General features: G+C 40.1%; 2 protein-coding genes across 3 annotated transcripts in view; both read left to right on the top strand.

Annotated features, from left to right (window-relative positions):
• clasp2 (cytoplasmic linker associated protein 2) overlaps positions 1–2,493 on the top strand; it is a 58,378-nt gene extending 55,885 nt beyond the window's left edge. The window contains exon 46 of the mRNA XM_016669228.1: positions 983–2,493. Coding sequence (XP_016524714.1) covers positions 983–1,060 — 78 coding nt within the window. The 3' untranslated portion in view covers positions 1,061–2,493. The remainder of the gene's footprint in view (positions 1–982) is intronic.
• A 2,292-nt stretch (positions 2,494–4,785) lies between these two features.
• On the top strand, positions 4,786–21,991 carry ubp1 (upstream binding protein 1). Of its 2 annotated transcripts, none has more exons than XM_007547638.2 (16): positions 4,786–5,126; positions 9,769–9,920; positions 11,666–11,742; positions 11,826–11,931; positions 12,016–12,122; positions 12,256–12,408; positions 12,503–12,613; positions 14,579–14,686; positions 14,951–15,057; positions 15,165–15,219; positions 16,690–16,783; positions 17,098–17,188; positions 17,279–17,397; positions 17,485–17,627; positions 18,710–18,761; positions 18,863–21,991. In XM_007547638.2, the coding sequence occupies exons 1-16, from the start codon at positions 5,044–5,046 to the stop codon at positions 18,898–18,900; spliced, it is 1,596 nt and encodes a 531-aa protein (XP_007547700.1). In that variant the 5' UTR covers positions 4,786–5,043; the 3' UTR covers positions 18,901–21,991. The 2 variants fall into 2 exon arrangements, with proteins under 2 accessions (XP_007547700.1, XP_007547699.1); XM_007547637.2 differs by lacking the exon at positions 4,786–5,126 and adding an exon at positions 5,184–6,847.
• Positions 21,992–22,310: the final 319 nt, after the last annotated feature.

The following is a 22,310-nucleotide window of genomic DNA, read 5'->3' as shown; positions in this document are numbered from 1 at the left end:
GATCTATGACTTAAAATCCCAATAAAATGTTAGTTTGTGTTCATATTCTACAAAATATGAAAAAGTTTAAGGAGGACGAACGTTCCTTCAAGACACTATTAATTGGATCATGACTGGAATGCTGTTTATCAGGCAAACTCTCAAAGAATATGGATCTGAGGTACCTGGATAGTTTTATTAAACAGAGAAATAATTACTGGTCAGTTTTTACAGGGAGGGTTTGGAATTATGTAAACATTTTTTTTTAGATCATATGATGTTAAAATGTTATTTCCTAATTGAAAATATTCCTGGAATACAACTTTGATTCTTTTATGCATGTTTGAGAAATCCTTGACTGTCAGGTGGCGACCGTTTAGGGTGGCCTAAACGCTTGATCTCACAAAGCACCACCTATTTCCACAAAGGGCTCCTCAGCTCCTCTAGACTAGCGGCAGCAGCAATTGGCAAACAACTGGTATCTGCTGAGCTTATCACACAAACTACTGCTCAGTCCCAGCGCTCCTAAGAACAGTTGTTTACGATGTAATGGGGGAGCCTTGTTGTGATGACATGAAGGAAAGAACAGGAGCTTCTTAAAGAGACGGAGGCACTAAATTGCAAAGTCAAATTTCTTTTTTTTTATTATATATATATCATTTTTATTGTAACTGAAGGTAACATAGGTACTTGATTGTGCTATAAAATGGCACCATGTGCCTAGAAAAACACGTAATGCCGCCTCTTTAATGCAGAACTTGACAACTTTCTCTGATGGAGCCTGTTTATGTGAGGCTGTCAGAAACCGGTCCAACTCTCTGGCTCATTAGTAGCAGCTGTTTCTTCCCGTCATAAAGCTCATGAAGACGTCACACTTAAACAACGTTGAAGTGACAAGATTTTACTTCAGTTTAGCTCATTATTTAAACAGATGTAAGAAGTAGAAACGATGGTTTTCACCATTGTGTTTTTTTTGTTTTGTTTTTTGTTTTTCTGTTTGCAGCTGAAGCTGTTGAATCTCTACATCAAGCGTGCCCAGTCTGGCTCCACTGGCAGCGAACCTTCAGGCGAGGGTCTATAGAAGTCGCTCAGTCCCAGAGTGTGACTGCAGAACCGCAACTGTCCACAGCAAACAAACAAAAAACATCTGCTCCTCAGATCACACCCACACAGACGGAGACCGACGGGGGCAGACTGCTTACATCCACAACAAGACATGGTGTATACACAAAAAATAAGTACACAGAGTGCTCATGTTTCCAGCTTCACTGCAAGAGAGAGAGAGAGTGAAGGGGAGACAGAGAGAGAGAGAGAGCATGTCGTGGTTCTCACTGAGCGTCGCCCACCCCGGCCTCAGACTGGACTGAACCCTTAAATCTGGAATAAATAAAAACAGCAGCCGACTTCCGCTCTCATGTTCCACCCAGGTTTCTCACCACTCACTCACTCACTCACTTACTCACTCACCCCAGGATGAAGATGTCGCGTGTCCGTCCGTCCGTCCTGTCCAACAACGTCCGCTCTCAGAAACAGCTAAACTTCAGTAGGGAGTGATGCATCTGCATGGTTTCATTTTTCCGGGGGTTTAATATTCATAAAACATTGCGATGAACAAACTGTGCTCTTTCCTGTTTCCTTCTTGGACAGTCAGTAACCGGGTCCAGGTTGCCTGGAATGTAAAACGTACACGGTGTCATAGTTTGGATTATTTTAAGAAATGAGGTTTTACTGCAGTGTTTTTTTTTTTTTGTTGTTGTTTTGTTTTTAATATGTTATATTTTCTCACACACCAAGGGGGGGTTTTTTCCAGAAAGGTGCTGACAAACCTCAGAGGTACGACCCACCCCCCCACAGCGCACTAACACACACCACAGTACCGATAAAATCCAGACCACGGGGCAGGTGGGGGTGGGGGGAAAATGTTTGGCTATGCATGAAACTAAAGATAAAGAAATAACATTTTATTGCGGTCAGGTTTGCAGTCGAGAATAAAACTGGCTGCGGTTTTAAATTAATGTGAACGACGTCCGGCCCCTTTCACATGAACCCCAGATGGTTTTCCATTTCTCCAGGCTCACGTTCGATCGGCCCGCTTCTGAGGAAGATGCTGCTTTACACATGAAGTATGACCGGACATGGCTGTTTATCATATAGCGGACATGTATCTATATATGATATTAAGATTGATTATTCAATAACAGTGTCGGGTAGGAGGAGTTTCCCCCCAGGGGGGTCGCAGGCTCGCACCTTCACCCATCCACGTTTTATTTCCTTTTCTCTGTTGCGCGTGCCGTAGTCTTACTGACTCACTGTTTTGTTTTGTTTTTCTCATCCGAGAAGAAATTTGTAGAAATGTATTATTTACAGATCTGGAAAGAAAACGTCCTGTCTTCTTCACTTTTCTCTTTCCTCTCCATTGTCTTTCTTTCCTCTGTCTTATAACATTCTAGTTTTCTTTGTGCATTTACAAAAGCTGTGCTTACAATAAAGTAAAGAACTTGTACAGATCATGATAGATATTCGTGGTTTAACGCCTCATATTTTGTTCGTGTTTTTACACCCCCATTTCCCAGCTTGGTTCAATAATTTCAAGATTTTTTTTTAATGGGTCACTAGTTGAAGTAGAGGGAAAAAAAATATTTAAACTGAGTCTTAATTTACTAAATTTACTTTTATTCCAGCAAACATTACAGTACTCTACATTCTTTTTAAAACACATTTATACATGCAAACAACAAATTTTACCTTTGGATTGTTTCACATTTAAAGCCACTTTTCAAACCAAGTTATGAGGGAAAAATTACAATTTCATTGCCTGTTTTGTAAAATGCAAGATGTACTTAATTTTAAACTGTTTTTTAAAATACAGATATTATTTTTTTTTCTCTAAATTATTCCCAACAACCAAAGTCTGCAACAGAGATATCCTCTTAATAAAAAAAAAATCATAACAGGGTGGGAAAGCCTTATAAAAAAAAAATAAATAAAAGATCAAATTAAAGTTAAATTGTATTTTCCCGCTTTTGGCACACAATGATGAGCTGGATGTTGGACTGTTACACATTTAATGGCCAATTAGCTATTAGTTTGCAAAAATATGAAATGAAAAGAACAAAAAGGAGGGCAAAAAAGTTGTTTTTTGAGTAGAATTGTTAATTTATCATGTGACTGCTCAAATGTATATTATTAAATTAAATCACTTTGATTGTGAACAGAATAACCCGCGAGGTTTAAGTGATTATATTTAATAGTGAACAATAACCTGGCTTTGATTTGCTCCTGTGTAGTAAACATAGGAAGCAGCAGATCCTGCTGAAAGCTGTGCAAGGCAGAAAGAAATGTGGACAACATGCAGCCATTAAATATAAAGTAGCCTTGTTCAGGTGTCATGTAAAAGACAACATTTAATCCTCCTGCAATATGGCTATTTGAGTTGGTGGTGCTGAATTTCAGGTATGCATCTGTTCGTTCTCTGGGCTGTATATTTAGGAGCCGCTGAAGAGAAAACCAGACTCGGGTCTGACCCGTAAATCTGCTGGACTCCCAGGGAGCTGCTGCCTAACGGCCAAGTCAGTGAACGCATCCCTCAGAACAATCATTAGGACTTTCCAAAGTATTCCCACCCATTACGGCTTTCACATTTTGTCATTACGAGCGATTTTCTACATTTTTCTGCAACTCCTCCTGTGTTGCTTTGTTTTAATGATGCCGTTGGTGAACTAATGTTCTTCAAATCTTTCCTCAGAAGGCAATAACACTCCTTTCACTCCACAATTGTGCACAGCTTTGAGTTGGTGCATCATAAAATACATTTAAGCTTGCGGTTGCATAAGAAGTGAAAAAGTTTGCAAAGTAAAACATTTCGAAGACACTGACTGCATCAGCTGGTATATCATTTAACTACAAATTAAGACAGTATTTCCATCTTTATGTACTCGTTGATTTTTTTTAATGTAACGTTTTACCAATCTAAAATATCTGATGCATTCTTTTTGCACCAAGAAATGCTGTCCACATATTCCAGCTTCTTTTTTATGAATCAAACTCAGCAACCTCTTATTCTTTCTTACTAAAGACGTGCTGCATCAGCAAACAAAAGCTTTATTATTGCATTTTTGAACATTTACTTCATAAAGTCTATTTATTTGATTGTTAAAGAAACATTGCTTTATTCCCAATTTTAGGTTTTAGTACAAAAAAAGCATTAGATTTCTACAAGAAAATACATTTTCTTCATTGCCTCGTTTATATAGCGTGTTTTACTTCCGTTTTTCTATTTTGTACATAATTTTAGATAAGAAATACTTAAAATAAGTTGAGATGTTTAAGTATTTAAAAAGCATTTTGTAAAACCACTTTAAGACCTTTGAGTTTCATTTTTTTATATGTTTTCCTGTACTATTTTCCATTATGTAACTATTTAAATGTCACTATAATAGTTCTGGCACCTTACATAGATCCTAACACCTGATTGGTAAATCAGCACAGCAGTTTATTTTCAGACCAATCACCTTATTTATAACTGAGTTAGTTAGCACTCTTACTTATATTATCTAATAAATAATTTCCGATGCTTTTAACATATGATTTTACACCTTCAATTAGTTATGAATGTATACAAATTAAAATATTGATTCATTTATGTTCAATTATCACTTCTTTATTGAATTGAAAGATTTTGGGTCTCGATATAAATCATTAAGCGGGATTTCCAAAGAAGAGACGCTAATTACGGGGTGAGGCGGGTCGAGCCCCTCGGTCCAAAATAGCGTCTGTATCCTGAGGGGGGGCAAAAAATAACCTTTACACCCCCCAACACTTGCGACACCGTCAGGCTCCGGCTGATAATTACTAACCAGGCGGAGCGGAGAAAAGCAAACAGATCAACTCTAGAAGTCTGTGGCCGAGACGTTGTGTTTTTTTTTTCCCCCCTTCTCCTCTTACTGACATGAAAATGAAGCGCTTCGGTTTCGTTTGGATCCTTGTGGTGCCGGGGGCTGAATCGCGTTGATTTACAGCAGAACTGAATCGCACCGGGGCGACAACAGCTGTTGGGACGTACAAATGTTGTTCTGGCAGTCCTACACCGAAAACTTCCGGGCTCCGGTGCAGAGACACGGCGATGGAGACAGCAGCAGCTACTCACGGTACGGAGCTCACCGAGCTGAGTCTGCACTGCTCATATTTTGTTGACAGTTATTACTTTGTAAATATACAGTTTCTCTTGAGAGCTAAACTCAGTGGTGCGTGTTAGTCGAGAACGATCCGACTCAATTGATCGGTTCACTTATGTGAACTATGAGAGTCGGTGTGTATTTTATACAGTTCCGAACATACCTGTGCATTCTGCTTGAATGCGGCATTAATTCTTGCACAGTTTGGGATTCATTTGATTCGTTTCTTCATTTAAACGATGACAAAAATTATTCTTACATGTTTAAAGGTGACGGAGAGATAAATCATCATTCTACTTGTGCATACTTTATGAACTGGTTAGAATCACTGACCCAGTGAATTTCAAGCATGAGCTCTGATGCAAAGACGTGTCTTAACACCTTGTCAAAAAATGAAAGGAAAACTAAAACTTGTAATGGCAGGTAAAGCAAACACAGACCGATCATTTTTCATGGGGAGAGTGAGTGCAGTGTGTGAGACGGTGGAAATTACACATCAAATGTGAGATACTGTTTTATATATTTGTGTCTGAGAATGACTCATACAAATAATACCAGAACCTGGATTGACTATTTTAAATAGTTCTGTATCAGCAAAACAGCCAACTCTTGTTTACAAAATGAGCCAAATTATTCGGATCTCTTGAAAATATTCGGAATTCCCATTGCTAGTGAAACACAATGACGGAAGCTGGGAAGCCTCTGATTGGCTAATGCTTCTGCAGTGGGCACAGAAGACGGCTTGTGATTGGATGGTTTTCGTCCTGGCATCGTTCCTGAGGCTGGCGGTGGTGACCCAGCAAGAAGCTAGAGTCAGTCTGAACATCGAGGGAGCCATGTTGATACCTGTTTTTGTGTCAAACGGTACATTTTCGATGGTTAAAGGACTACGTCTGAAAGACGGGAAGCCCGAGCGGTGATTTCCCAACCGCTATGAGAAGAGAGGACCTGGCTGGAATGGTACAGAGTGTGCCTGAAGAGCACTGGGTTTAGGTCACTGAGCAGCTGATTCAAAGCAAATGAAGTTGATGCTAGTTAGCTTGGTAGCCAGGTAGCAACAGCTGTGCGGACGCTGCGTGGGATGCGGCTTTTGGACTCTTGCTATACAGTTTCTCAGCTTGTTGCATTCTGCTGAACGGACGCTCGCCAGGCTGTTGGGAAACACTCAACGAAGCGTCGACGAGGCTGTTGGGTTAGCTCTGGCTTTATAAAAGATGGCTTTGTAAAGCTAGCTAACGTTAGCATGCTGACAATCAGTCCGCATCTTTCGTCACGACTGTTTGCTAGCTGATGGGGTTCTAACTTATTCTTTCTCTGGGGCAGTTTGCCACTAGTTTGGAGGGAAAACAGCTTCAATAAGCCAAACATAATTATGGTGGTGAATTCAGTCTCCGGGCAAAACTCCCTGTTCGCCTTCCCAGCCTGCCGATGAGCAGCTAACGGGCTTAGCAGCAGAACTTTGCTCCGACGGGTGTCTCTCACAAGCTGCAGAGCCCTCTCTCGCTCGCTAGCCGAGCCTTTACCTGAAGCAAGCTGGCGGCCCTCCGGGTAGAAGCCGAGGACAAGGAGCTGGGGTCCATGGCCTGGGTGCTGAAGATGGACGATGCCACCATCGAGTCGGGGCTGGTGCATGACTTCGATGCTAGCCTGTCTGGCATCGGACAGGAGCTCGGGGCTGGAGCTTACAGCATGAGGTTAGAGACATGCAGGACAAATACACACACACTGTCTGGATGGTGAAACGTTAAAGATGTCTGGCTGGGGAGGTGTTGTTGTTGTTCCCTGTTGCACTGGGTGTAATGGTTTCTCTTTGTTTTGAGAACTGCAGCACAGCAGTCACTGCGGGGTGCCACGATCGAGGTCAAACATTAGATTACACAAATTCACAAAACCGTAGACGGAAAAAATCCCGTTTCATGTTGTGAAGAGGGGGAGGTAAACACGTCAGATCAGCTGATCCTGTTCCCTCACAAACACAATGGGCTTGTTGCTACAACATATACAGACTTAGTTTCGACTAGGAAGTGCGTGGGGAGACGGTAGTAGCTTTGTTTCTGATGGTATGTGGAATGCAAAGGGTTTTCTCTGGGTCTGAGCCAGCGGCCTCACTCTGTTTAAATGTGTCTGGGCTCACATGTGACAGCATGGAACATGCTGTGCACAACTTTGTGTAAATAAGGGAGGTGCTTATTGTGAACTTTACCTATTTATCGATCTGTGGAGTAATGATTAATATTTTGAGGGAGGAAGAGGTTGTGCCTTCTTTTGTAATGTTTAGCCATTGTGGTTCAGAATAAGAATATCAGTATTTCTTGAGAATAAACAAAAAACTGTTAGACGGACATTAATATTTAGTCCAGAAACTTGATTCAGAAAACATTGGAAGCAAAATGAATAATTTTATATAGTTTGCAGAAAATTAAGCTGCTAAATTTTCACAGTAATTCATGAATATACCAGAAGCACGGCTTGTTTATATAAATAATTAACTTTTTTTGATGTGCATACGTTTTGCACACACTTTACAAAATGGCATAGATTTGAAATGAATACCTAACTGATGTGACAAACCAGAATTACAGGATATCTTCGGGTTCACTGAGTTGATCTTCTCTTAGCCATTGCTACAAAAACTTTTCTTTTCTGATTGTTTTATGTTAAAAATAAAGCAACATTTTGTCAACGATCTCCAGCTGTTCATCAAACTTTTCCATTTCTTCCAATTTTCCGATTGTTTTTAAAACAGCCACTCTGTTACTTCACAGTGCCAGCTATAAAATGTTTTATTAGCATTCTGCTAATGCCATTAGCTTAGCAAACAGTAGCTTTAATAACAGCTGCCTTAATACACTGTAGCATCTCCAGTTGTTGAGTCACTGTCCTGCCACGTTTAGATGCATCTCTGCTCCAGCGGCTGATTTTCCTCTTCAGTAGGCAGCAAGTTCTGCAGAAGCCCTGTAATGATCCATTCATCTGATTTATGTGTGATGGAGCAGAGATTTATCTAAGTTGCAGGATAGTAGCTGTCGAAAGGTGCAGAACTCTGATGCTTTACTTTCTCTGTATTTTCTTTTTTGTTCTTGTTGTTCTCAACCAGAAATACTTATAGGCAAATTTAGAAGGGGAGAGAGGGGGGGATAATTTTTGTATCCTTCTTTCAGCCAGCTGACTGACTTTGTTCAGCAACACAAGACGGAGGGAAATCGCTACTTACTTATTACGATCAAATCACAAACTAAAGTCCCTCTGGCTGCAGCATCATCACACAGACTTTGGTCACTTTGTTGAAATCCTGGTTAATTTCTACAGCCTGGTGTTTGTCTTCTTAGTGTCGACCTGAAATGATTAACACGTGGGTGCTGGACTGAATCCTGGCTGCGTAAACACTGTAAATGTGGCAAAGTCAGCATTTCCAGTCAATCTGTGTACAATCCATAAATGTTTCCCATGTTTTTTTTTGTTTTTTTTTTGTTTTGTTTTAATTTTCTAAACTCCAGAAGTTGCAAGTGGTATTGCGGTGAAGCACCTGTTCCCTTACTGGGTTTTCACTATGCTCTGTGTTTTGCTCACTGGGAGCTGTTGATATTTCTGCGTTGAGGGGGCAAGACCTCCAGGGATGAGCGTGTGTTTATCAGACGCCCCTCTCCTCCTCCTCCTCCTCCTGCCTGTTTATCTGTGTGTGACGTAGGTGTGTGTGCCAGTCGCCCATGAGGGCAAGCGAGTTCACCAGTGCTGAATTCATGGCATGCACCTAAGTGAATTAGTGAAAATAGAGAGTGTGCTATCTGTGATACCCGGGATGGGTTTGAAGTCAGCAGCTGGTGGGAACAAAATGTTTCAGTGGAAGACACTCTTCAGGTTTCAGGTGGCCAGAATAGGTCAAAGGACGGCGGTTTGGACGGCTCAGTAGGGTTACAATAGGACAGTCTGCTGTATATTTACACCAAGGAAACCGAGAGAAAGTTTAGGCATTCCTGCTTCGCTCATGACTCTGCGAAATATTCCTATAAATGGAATGCTTTTCAGTGATGGAGTTAATTTTTCAGTATTTTTCCTGATTTGGACGCAGATCCACACACACACACACACACACATGCTCGATTCAGCCAACATTAGTGTTTGTCGGGGTTAACTGAGGACAGGTCGACTGTCTGGATTAACACGTGTGAGAAATGACACATGTCAGCATCTTGAGCGGTGTCTGGGTGTTTCTAATCATGCGTCGTGCTGAAGCCTCATGCATCTATAATAAGAGACCAGTTTGATCAATGAAGCGCCTTTATCGCCCCTAAAACAGGCAGATTTGTTTAATAACTTAATCTGGAAGTTTTAAGTGTGACAAATGTATTTGAGATAAGAACCAAGAGAATCCAGTTTTGACAAATGGAGGCAGAAATAATTTACGCTTTTCAAATATTATGGCGCTTATGAGGCAATAAAGTTAAACACTAGAGATGAGATTAAAAATAAAAAATAAACTCTGCATCATTAAGACTTGAGTTAAGCTTTATATTGGATATCATTAAGCTGTGCTTCAGCTCTTCAGATGTCATTTTGTTTTTTGGTCTTTTCTGCGTCCTGCCGCCTCCCTGACTCGTCCGTCTCTGTCTTTCAGCGATGTGCTGGCTCTGCCCATCTTTAAGCAGGAGGACTCCAACCTTCCACCTGAAGGCAAGACCAAAAATCCCCCATTCCAGTATGTGCTGTGCGCCGCCACCTCGCCTGCTGTCAAGCTGCACGACGAGACGCTCACATACCTAAACCAAGGTAACGGGATATTTAATTCACTGAAACTACTTAAACTCCAAGCAGCGTCGCTCAATTTTAAGAAAACATGCAACTGTGATAAACTTTTGAATATCAAGACGGCTACCTTGATAGGAATTACTCCCAATTTTCCTTTTGCTTTCTGTTCTTCCATCGTAATGTTTCTTTGACTCTTTTGAGTTTAACAAACTCTAGAAGATTTGTGCATGATGCTCGAAATGTAAAAACCTACCTCACTGTTAGTTGGTGCTACCAGTATGATTGCAGCTCAGAATATTGTGCAACTTTAGCTACACAGACTTTTTAATATCTGTAAATTTTACGCCCATCGCCTGTAGTTTCTACACACAAAATTCAGCACTTGAATTAATTCCGACAGAGGAGAAAACTGTTTTTGTAAAATGGAGAGTTTTGGATATTTAGCACAAACGGTCGCATATAAAAATTGATGCACTGGATAATAAATTGGGCAGCACTGTAGCCTTGCATCAAGAAGGTGCTAGGATCAACTTCCAGCCTGGGAGTTTTTATGGTTCTCCTCATGCATTAGTGGATTCTCTCCAGGTACTCTGGCTTTCTCCCACAGTTTAAAAACATGACTGTAGGGTTGAATGATTACTCTTAAGTTAGTGATTTTCACTTCTGGTCCTCAGGAGCTCCGTCCTTCATGTTTTAGATGTTTCTCTGCTTTAGCGCCAGAAGTCTGTTAAGAGCTACTTGGTTATAAATAAAGTATCTATCCACCCACCCGAATCAGGTGTGTGGAGGGAAGGATACGCCCCAAACATTCAGGATGTCTGACTAGCTTCATCCTAATGTATTGTTACATTTGATAAACAGATCGTAATGGTGACTTGCTGTAATAAATGTCAGCTAAATGTTTAAGCACTGCGCAAACTCTCGTTGTCTGTAGTACATTCGGTGACATTTGTTGTTTTCAAAGGTAGAGAACTTGTAAGTCTGCATGTTGCAGGTGATTCATCATGACTGACGCATCATGAGGCTCAGGTATTAAACGCTTTCAAGTGTTTAAGGGAAATTAAGATGAACTTTATATTTATTGCAAGAAATCCTTTTGCATTCAATATGCATTTTATGAGAACTCATTTTTTTAAAAATTTGTCTTTAGGTTGTTTTGTTAAGAAACAAAAACTTCTAACTTGACCAGAATCAGGAGCTAAATGTATTTACTTTTTGGCCAGTTTATTGTTTTTGTAATATAGACTGATAACACAAACAACATGTGTCACATACAGAAAAAACAAACTGCATGTAGCTTCATAATCACTTCATCAGGATGTTTTTTTTTATATGATGAATAATGTAAACAGCGGATTTAATGGCAGCCATTATTCAGCTGATCTTTACCCAGGAATGCAGGAAGCAGTTTTATCTGAAATGTAAAGTGCGGCGTTTGTTTGTAAATTCAACCATGTAAGTTTTTTCATGTTGCATTCCCTGTGTTGCGTCTTTTCCATCTAACTGTTAAACCTGAGTGGTTTCTTCGTTTTATTATTGTCATAATTAAAAGCGTTGCGGCTGATTGGTGGATCAATTGGCTGCAACTGATTGATCCATTATGAAGTGTTTTTATCCCTGCTGGGAACTGCAAGGAAGAAATTTACATATTTGGTATAAGATTGTTAAAAAACCAGGATTATTGCAAAACCAGGATGTTATTTTATTTATTTATTTTATCTTTGCATTGGGTACTTCATCCGGTTTCTCTCCTTTCTCCCGTTCAGGCCAGTCTTATGAGATCCGTATGTTGGACAACAGGAAAGCAGGGGAGTTACCAGAGCTCAACAACAAGATGGTGAAGGTGAGGGAACCGCTGCAGCTAGAGGAGAAACATCTGCTTCTTGCATCTTGTGCTCCTCATATCTAACATGCATGTGTGTGTAGAGCACAGTACGGGTAGTGTTTCATGACCGGCGGCTGCAGTACACAGAGCACCAGCAGCTGGAGGGCTGGAAGTGGAATCGTCCTGGGGACCGTCTCCTTGACATCGGTAAAGAAGCCTGCAGAGAAATGTTTACTCTCTACTGTCCCGTGCGTGTGTGATACGCAGCTCAAATATCTCTGTCTGAAACAGATATTCCCATGTCAGTGGGCATTGTTGAGCCCAAGACTCACTCCTCCCAGCTCAACGCTGCAGAGTTTCTGTGGGACATGAACAAAAGAACGTCTGTTTTCGTTCAGGTAAAAAAACAAAAAACAAACAAAAAATGTCCTCACATTCTCTAACCACACTCGCTCTCCTTTCGCCTGCTGCCACCCGAGTTTCCACATCAAACGGCGTCTCTTGATCACATCGCCTCGGTCGTGTCTGCAGGTGCACTGCATCAGCACGGAGTTCACCCCCAGGAAGCATGGCGGAGAGAAGGGCGTCCCGTTCAGGATCCAGATCGACACGTTCACCCAGGGAGACGGTGGAGAGTACACGGAGCACCTCCACTCCGCTTCCTGTCAGATTAAAGTTTTTAAGGTACGCACTTTGTCTCTTCCTGGTAAAATGACACATTTTGTTGTTTTTTTTTTATATATATATCATTGTTTCTCCTTGTCTTCTCCCTGTTCAGCCAAAGGGGGCCGACCGTAAGCAGAAGACTGACAGGGAGAAAATGGAGAAGCGCACCCCTCAGGAGAAGGAGAAGTACCAACCCTCCTATGATACCACTATCCTTTCAGAGGTTAGAATGATTCCCCTTAAAGGCTTATTTTTGCTTTTGCACAAAGGAAATGTCATTTTACAACACAGTTTAAGGATGGCACCAGAGTTTTTTCCACTGCATTAACTCCAGCAGAGTCACTGCTAGCAATAATCCGAAGCAATTGCGTGTTAATGGACAGAGCTGCCATTCGTTTTGTTCTGTCCTTTTGAGAGCCTGGATTTTTACTCCAGAGTCACTGAGGATTCATATGGTTGCATCACCGTTTGTCTCTGGTAACAAAGGTGTCGTTAAAACCTCTTTGGTAAAAACTCCAGGGAGGAAACGCAAAGCGAAACGATGTTATCTTTATGCAGAGCTTTCACTTCCACCCTTTCTGATTGATATTTTATTAATAATCCACCCGACTAAGAAATTGAAGCACAGTTTGATTCTTAAGCTTATTAATTATCTTGGCTCACATGCTTAATCCAGTTGCATTGGATTAGGAGAACTGGCTTCTTAAAATGGTAGATTAGAACAAACCTTTAAAGTTGCTGTGGTTCGTGACAATAACTCCCATCTTGAGCGTAAAGCTTCAATCCACTAGAGATACTTCAAAGATTAACACTGCAGTTTTTCCTGAGCAGCGGGGTCAGTGGCCTCTTCTTGTATATAATGTTTAGGCTGCTGCTATAGTTGCGAAAACCACTTCCTGCTACTAAAAGAAAGCAGTGCGTTATTTGCACTTGGAGACAGTTTGCAATGACACAAAACCGTCTTTCTGAAGTAAAGCTGTGGTGCACCGCCTCTGGTTATTCACAACTTTTACTATAGAAACAACAGCCTGGGTTATAAACCTACGCAAACACAAACACACTGGGGGACTAAGGACAACCTCAATAAAAAAAGATTTACCCATAAATCTTAGCAGTTACCTGCTTCAGGTTCAAATAAACAACCTAGTTGCATCGCAGAGCGAGCGGTGAGCTGAGCATCAATTCTGCAGATCGCTGCGATTATTTTCTACAAATTATCTTAATAATGTAGCTTCACAGATGTGATATGAGAAGAAGAAATCACACAATTTAACAGAGGCCAACATCAGTGTAGAAATATTTAATATTTTACACCGATATTTCTAAAACGGCAAACTGCTGAGTCGAGACGGACTCTTGTGATTGGCTCCCAAAGTTTTGCAGTACAGATTCGTCGGACAGAAACACGACGACTTGTTGTTTGTATTTGACGTGTTGTTTTTTACTTTTTTTGTAAGAAATTGATGCGCATGTTTCAGACAAGAACTAAAAATGTAATTGCACACCATCAGCAACAAGTTGAGTCTGTAGAGAAGTAAAACCTTCAAAGCACAATTGTAGTATTACCAATCTGGACAAGAATGGAGGTTAAAATGTATCAAAATATTTGTATTTTCACTCTATTCCCTGTCCCATAAATGATTTCTTTCCTTCCTCATGCCTTTGTCCTGTGTCTTCTTCTTTGCTTTCCTTCTTTCCCTTCTTTTTTTGTCATCTTGTCTTTCTTTTTCCCTCTATTTTCCCCTCTTTGCACCTCCTTCCTTTCTTCCTAATATCTTCTTATACCTTGTAAACTTCCTTCTTTCTCTTCAGTCTCCTTCCTTTCTCGCTTGTCCTTTGTTTCTCACTTGCTTGTATCCTAGTTTCCTTCCTTTCTTGTCATCCCTTCAGTCCTTCCTCTCTTTGTTTCTTCTTCTTCCTCGCTTCTTTCCTTTCTTGCTCGTCCTTCCCTCCAGAAACGTTTCTTTCCATTTTAAACTGGACGAAAAGAACTGACAACTCTGAAGAAAAGTCTGGAGTTTTTACATGAATTATGTGTAGGAAACCTGAGAATATAGATCCAACAAATCCTTTAGGGTTTTTTTTGGACTTTTCTCTTGGTACTGGGTGAGAAGTCCCCGATCTGTGTGTGTGTGTGTGTTGGTGTGAGTCACAGGCCAGCTAACCTCTGCTGTGTGTCTGAATGCAGACGAGGCTTGAACCCATCATAGAAGATTCGGGTGACCATGAGCTGAAAAAGTCCAGCAAGCGGACACTTCCCGCTGACTGTGGCGACTCCTTGGCCAAGAGAGGCAGTGTAAGCACCCTGCTGTCCTCTCCCGCTCCTTCCTGGTCCTGCCGTCTATTCTCCGTCTCCATTTCAAACCAGTAAACATTCAACTGGTGTGATTGGGATAGTGCAATGCTACATGTTTGTAATTTGGAGGAGTGGCGCAAAGCTAAATTCCCAGTGTATACTTACTTTTCCACACACTTTTCTTAGACGTATTTAAAGTTTCATTTATTTTATTATCGGTGTGTAATCGCTGCAGTATTTATATACGTCTGTGTCTCTGCCCAGTGCTCCCCGTGGCCAGACGCCGCCTACACCAGCACCAGCCAGGCAGCTACCCCCTCCTTCACCTCCACCCCACTTTCCACCTACACAACCTCCTCGGTGCTGGACAGGTACTTCAGTTTATTGTTTAGCGAATTCATTCATTTTCATGGTCGCATTGAAAAGTCATTCATGTTGATCTTTTAATTTTTTTTTTGTTTGTTTTTTTGTTTTCCAGTGACTCATCCTCACCCAATCACCAAGCAGATCCTGGTGGCCATGGCAACTCGGAGGTTAGTATCTAGTTGTGTTTCTGCTCCTGGCTGATTTGGTCACAATTAGGCCTGAAGCTAACCATTATTTTCGTAATCGATTATTCTATTGATTATTGTGACAACTAATTAGATTTTTTTTTTTTTAATTGGCTCATTTTAGAGATTTTTCATTTAACCATTTAAAACTTTTTATACGATATTAGAAATGCACTAAAAGATGCAAATAAACAAATCAATTCCTTTTTTAAATGAGAAACTTTACATTTTTTGGCTTAAAATACAATAACAATGGATGCCTTTAGTGAATATTTGTAGATTTATTTTACAGAATCTGAACCAGGTGAAGGCAAAACTATCCCACTTAAGGAGTTCAGGGTAAAACATATTTATACACAAATGTTCTTAATGTTAAATGCTACATTTTTTGTACAGTTTTGACTTAATATTTGCTCTGAGTTTGTTGGGGGTTTTTAAGTAAATGGCCTTTTTGAGTCGTTATACTCCAGTTAATAATCAATTTCTAATTCAGTTGACAGTTATTTCAGTAATTGATTAATCACAGTTAATTGGATTAATCATTTCAGCCCTAGTCACATTTAATCAGACATCTTTAATCATCAGTGTTCATATATCTGTACACAAACGCATTAAATTGTCAGGTGAAAAGAAAATATCTGCACATTTATGGCTGTTTCTGTAAAAACACAGATGCATTCAGATTCAAATTATGTCACCGCTTTGACATTAATCGAGTTCAGATTGAACAAGGTTTCATTTTTGTGGAGACGTTTAATAAAATGTTGATGCACTTAATTTGAGTCTTGAAAAACGATTTAAACTCCTCGAACTTTTTCACCTGTTTTCATGTTGCGATTAATTTTTGTGACGACGCAACACAAATCAGGACTGGACAATAAATCAATAACGATACATGTCGCAATAGACATGTAGATGCATCGATTGTGCAGCAGCAGTTTGAGGTTTCACCATTGTGCCTCATAAATGCTTAAAAACATAAAAACTACAGCTAGGAGTGAAAACTGGATGAAACGGGAAGCGTCATACTACCAGTTTGATAGTATTTCAGATATTTAAAACAAAAACTAATCAATAATTATTGGCATTTTCTGATAAGAAAGGCTTGCGTTATATGTGCTTGTTCAGCCCAAACACAAAGTATGGTATAATCATAAAGTGAGACGAATATAAAGCTATTTTTTTTATTATTCCCAAATAAAAAACCTGAAAAGTGTGGCATGCAAGTGTATCCAGCCTAATAGGTCACACCTTTGTGGAGCCAGCTTTTGCTTCAATTGCATCATCTCATGTTTGGTCTCATCTCAACTCGCTGTGAGCTACATGGAAGTGGTCCGATTATTATCGCTTCATTTAGTCAAATACTGATTAGTACATCTGGCATTATGGTTGCTAACAGAAAGTTGAACTCGGTGTTGTTGCGACTGAAGTCTTTCTGTCTCGTCTGTGCAGCAGCTGAGCCCCACTGCCTCCATACAGGACGCTCAGAAGTGGCTGTTGAAGAACCGCTTCAGCTCCTACACTAGACTCTTCTCTCATTTCTCAGGTGTGTACACGTTTTTTGTTTTTTTTTTTAAGGTTTTATTGGCTCTAGTGGCCTTTATTTGATGGTGAATTGACAGGAAAGTGGGTAACGAACTAAAAAGAGACGGTGTTGTGCTGGAAAAGTTTGAAAACATACCTTCAAATTGTTAAAGTTCTTGAATTTCACTTTAAGAGTGTACAAATTATTTTGCTTCCACTTAAAGGATCCAGAATAAAAGTCTTATAAGTTTTATTACTGTAATCAGATGCCCTGCTGTGTAAACATTAGGACCATGAGAACGACTGGAGCAAAACTCTTACTCTGTCCTGTCGCAGGTTCTGATTTATTGAAGTTAACCCGGGACGACCTGGTGCAGATTTGTGGGCCGGCTGATGGGATCAGACTCTTCAATGCTCTCAAATCCAGGTGAGAAAAGTGTCTGGTGTAAGAAGAAAAAGCGCTGAAAGTGAGCCCGTCTTCGTGGCCGTGTGGGTAAACTGTCCCCTCTCGTTGCAGGTCAGTGCGTCCCAGATTGACAGTGTACGTCTGTCAGGAGTCTCCTCAAGGGAGCCCCCTGCTGGAGAGGCACTGCACAATAGAAAATGGAGAACACCGGAGCTCTGCTAGTTTACACGGTGAACAAAATGTTTCTCGACACTAATGGAGTACTGAAGCGTGTTTGCACAAGTCTTTAACGCCGTCGCCTGTCTGTGTCCCTTCAGTATACCACGCTCTGTATTTGGAGGAGCTCACAGCTGCAGAACTCATCCGTAAGATTGCATCTGTGTGCGACATTCCATTGGGAAGGATCCACCAGGTGTACAGGCAGGGTCCGACAGGCATACACATCCTACTAAGCGACCAGGTATTGGCATGCACACACCACTCCACTCCCTTTTTTTTTTTTTAACCGCATCATCATCTAAAAACAGACAATTTAACTGTAGTGGAAAACTACATCTGTTCCACTGATCAAGTTTTGAACTATTTTTGCAAAAATATTCATATCTTTTGCTTACAAATGAGAAAATGATGCATTTTTTTTTTTGTAATCAGTGTTTCCCATTAAAAATATGAAAAATTGTCCCTTGTATGCCAATAGCTCCATCATGAAAACCTATTGAGACATGTCGATTCACCTGAAATCACTGAGTCAGGAGAATCTGTTGTTTGGAAATCTGTTACGCTGCATTTTATCCGTCTTTTAATTTGCAACAAGAATATGCTCAACTCGGGTGCAACATCATTCCCAGCCTCAAAATACTCATCTATCCCTCTAATCTGTTTTTGTGGCCCATGTAAAGAGCAGTTGGTGCAGTTCCACTTATAATCTCCATCGTTGGCACAATCTCCTTATCAACTCAACTATTTAAAAAGAATGTTTTTAAAAATGTACCTTAAGCTTTCTACCAACAGGAATTGTATTACCAGCTTGGAAGTCTGAAAAGGCAAACCAGTCTGTAGTGATGATTGCAAAGGGTAAACGTAAAGGAGACGCCAGAATAACATGTTGGGACACAAAACTGAAAGTGATTTTATTAAAAAAAAAAACAGGAAATGCTGTTACTCAGAGAAAGACAGTTTTTGCCTGAATGCTCCACTTCGCCTGTAAACTAAAACAGCTGAAGGATTATTTTAGGATGAGGATTACAGATTAATTAAAATTAAGATATAAACTTAAATGACATACTTTTAAGCATGCAAACTGTTAAACATTTCACAAATGACAGATTTTCGTCTAGGTTCATCTTGTGCCGATTTGAATCTGCAAGCTGAGGAGAGAAATAAACCACAAACCTCTCTAATTTGAATCTTATTTATACTCTACTGTTTTTTGCATTACTAGATTGACTGATGTTACTTCAACAACACCAGGAAATCATATTTTGAGAATATTGGCAGACATATCGAACAAAACTCAACATTTATCCTCATTTGTTCTCTTAGATGGTTTACAACTTGTCTGACGAGAGCTGTTTTTTGATCAGCACTGTCAAAGGTAAGCACACGATTCCAAAACGAGGGAGGAGCTGGTAATTATCCATATTCTCCGTATTTTAGGATTTACTCTCCCTTTCCTCTTTTCTGTTCTCTTTCCAGATGAGTTGGGCGAAGGACTTCATCTAATCTTGAAGTAGTGAGGAGCACAGATGGCGTCACTAATACTCCATCCTCTGCTTTGGAGCAGAAGCCTCCTTCTGTCGCTCTGCATCCTCCCCGTCTCTCTTTAGCGATCGCTCGATGGAAAGCAGAGTGACTGCGCCGAAGCCATGTAAATGTTAGAATCTGACATGGGTGTGTCCACTGTTTCATATTGAAAACATTATTAAGATGAAGGTTAGGAGAAGAGATCGGGGAGGATTTGAGATCAGGGGGTAGTTAACATTGTTCAATGTATTTTGATTTAATTTTTTTTGTCTTTTTATAAATATATATAAGACAAAAAGTTTCTGTGTGGAGGTGGGAGGGTGGAGGCTCCAAGGGAGAGGGGTGGATGGTGCTCTGGCATGCAAGAGACGGGAAGAAAAAGTCACCTTATTGCTTGTTGCCCTTCCTAAACAACCAGCGTTAGGCCAGTATTTGATGAAACTGTACTGCTGAACAGCATGCAATCCATACCAAGTTGCTTGAACGACAAACTCCGCTTACTCTGCTTACTTAACATTCTTTGACGGGGATGTCTTAATTAACTTTCTCTAATTGGCTGAGCAAATATTCAGGGTAAATGAGTGGAAATGCTCTCATTTTTGGCTTTTTTTTTTTTTTTTTTGCTATTTTAAAATGACGTCATCAGTTCTTATCACATTGTCTCACTATGTGATTTAAACTTACAGCCATATCTCTGTCGACATTGCGTCTCGCTCAGCTAACGTGTGTCCAGTATGGCCTGTGCTTTTACAGTTTTTTTTTTTTTTTTTTTAGTTGATGCCTAATTATGAGTCGGCTCTTTCTGTTCCTCTTAATGAATTTACTCTTTCTGGTGCCATAACAGCTCATTAGCTTGGCTTTTATTTTTATTTTTTTTTAAATTCAAGTGTATACATGGAGTACATACGCATCATTATTTGACTTCTCTGCTTTATTAAAACACTGGTTTACAGAATTATGGCGAGAAGACTTTGGGAATTAGTTGATAAAACCCCTCGACGATGCTATCCAGTGGAGCATTAGTGCCTATTTAAACGAAACCTACTTTATAGTGGACCAAACAGGAAACTGACTGACTGACAGGTGTAATCTGACAGGGAATAAACTGCAGCCGGTCTTGAATTTGTGCAAATTTAAAGCACTAAAGCTGGTTTAAAAGTTGGGGGAGGGTGGACTTAAAACGGCAAATTTTGTACCGGGTGCCGAAGCCTTGATTCCAGATCCATTTTTACTGTAAACATTATGCAGCAGGTGAGGCATACGGTTGCATCTCAATAAATTAGAAATTGCCAAATTGTTTTAAGTAACTTAATTGAAAAGGTGAAACTCAACTAGATCATTACACACACAGTGATTTGTATCAAGTTTGTTTTGATGACTCATGGAAACCAAAACTGTTTGTCCAAAAACTGGCTTATTACACGAGATTAAAAAGGTTTTATTTTTTTATTACCATTAAGAATCAGGTTGTAGAAGGTGCTAATTTGATGGTTATGTAGCAGAAAGTTATTAACAACCTCAAGGAATCTGTTCAAAGGGCTGTGTCCAGGCATATTAATGGAAAGTTTAGTGGAAGGAGGGAAAAAAAAGGTTGTGGTGGGGTTAAGGTCAAGTGAGTTTGCCCCAAATGATCAGACTGAAAACTTCCCAAAGAACCTCAAGCTACTTGGTGTATGTGCCTCTCCACTCTTCCTTAAGACCCCTTGGGATCATTTTGGGACCTTTTTTTTTTTATTATTAAATGCTAAATTTAGTTTTCAATATGGACGGAGGACATTGGACCATTGAGCAACACTCCTGTTTCTGCCATTGTCTCTAGCTTTCGAGTGGCTTAACACGAGGAATTGGACCGTTGTGCTTCATATCCTGAGTACATCTGTGTGGTGTGAGCTTGTACCATATTTTTTCTTTCCACCCAACTTTCCATTAATACAGTCTGATACAGCAGTCTGACAGCCGGCTTCTTTACCAATGACCTGCTGAGGGTCTCGGAGAGATGGTTGTGTGGACCATAAAATGGCCATAGCATTACACTTCTGCATTAAAGTTTTATTATTATTATTATTATTATTTGGTCTTTTATTGTATTATAATGTTGAGGATTTGAATTCTGTGGTTTGGTTAGCCCATCAAAATTAACAGCAATAAATGCTTTAAAGACCTCCCTCTGTATAATGAATTTGTTTCACTTTTTGAATTCAATTAGTAATTAATGAGGTTTTCCATGATCTTCTATTGGGATGCTCCTGTATGCAGTGGTAATGCATCAAAATGCCACGTCATTCTTGGGAACTTTGAGTCGTAGCCTAGCACAGAACGTACAGGTCGCGTTCTGAGTGGCCTTAACAAAAAGCGAAAGGAAACCTCACCACGCTTGAGGCCTCTGCTTTGGTTCAAGTTGGTCCGTTTTGGCATTTTCGAAGAGGTTTACATTGTCAAGGTGTCAGAATTTGTGTGCATGTGTATCATTTTGTTCATTATGTCCAATGTTTGTTTGTTTTTTTCTGCTGGTAAAAGAAGTCGTGTTTAGCTTGCTACTTAGTAAAGAGCATGTGGATATCTGGGAGACAGATAAATTTGTCAGTGAGTGTATCCCCCGAAACTTTTCTCCCCCCCTGTTACTTTTTCCATACGTTAGAGACCAAGCCTGCACTGAAGAAATTCACAAACTTCTAGTTCAATGTGTAGTCATTAGTCCTACACCCTCAACATCCTTTTCTTACTAGATCAGAAGGAGTTCGACAAATAAAACTCTCAAGGCTATGAAAGCAGCTGTTTGTGTCTCGACATGCACCAGAGCCAGGACTGTAGCTCCTGAGGCGTCTGCGCGGACGAACGCGAGTGCTACAACAGAGAAACCTGTGTTCATCAACTCTAGCGTTTGTAAGAATAGAGTGGATGTAAAAAGGAAAAAAGTTTTAGTTTTAGTCTGCTGAAGGCCTGACCAACCGTCTGCCTGTCTGTGTGAGCACGAGCCGGAAAGAGGTGACCACTGTTAACCTGATGCTTCTCATGTGCACAGTATCATATGCTGGAGATGTACACAACCACATGTGCTGGGAATAAATAATTTCATAACTTACTCCTGTGTTCTGCATATTTATTCAAGAAGAAAATGATGAGGGGCATACTCTTTAAGCTGAATTTTATCTGTCAGGATGACTGTTTTCTTTTCTCATGGTATCTAAGATTACACTTTTATGTAATTACGTTTCACCCACTGAATGAACATTAGGAAAAAAAAAAACAAATATATGTGCCCAGTTTGTCACTGTGCAACTGAAGGACTCTGGTCAAATAAATTTAAGCTATAGATTAAGAACCCTTCAAGCAGATAATTTAAACATGTAATTATATTTATTAGATAATCTGGAATTGAATGGAGGTGCATAGGTTTCAA

The sequence above is a fragment of the Poecilia formosa genome, unplaced genomic scaffold, assembly GCF_000485575.1.
Source record: "Poecilia formosa unplaced genomic scaffold, Poecilia_formosa-5.1.2 Scaffold21, whole genome shotgun sequence".
NCBI classification, from domain to species: Eukaryota; Metazoa; Chordata; class Actinopteri; order Cyprinodontiformes; family Poeciliidae; genus Poecilia; species Poecilia formosa.
The sequence above is the reverse complement of the archived record's forward strand: the minus strand, read 5'-3'. Positions and strand labels throughout refer to the sequence as shown.

Bases quoted from the DNA above. Each gene is read 5' to 3' on its own strand.
- ubp1 (XM_007547637.2), top strand. From the start codon at position 6,732: ATGGCCTGGGTGCTGAAGATGGACGATGCCACCATCGAGTCGGGGCTG. The intron at 9,921-11,665 runs GTAACGGGATAT...TCTCCCGTTCAG, and splicing joins GCTCACATACCTAAACCAAG to GCCAGTCTTATGAGATCCGT. The intron at 12,409-12,502 runs GTACGCACTTTG...CTCCCTGTTCAG, and splicing joins GTCAGATTAAAGTTTTTAAG to CCAAAGGGGGCCGACCGTAA.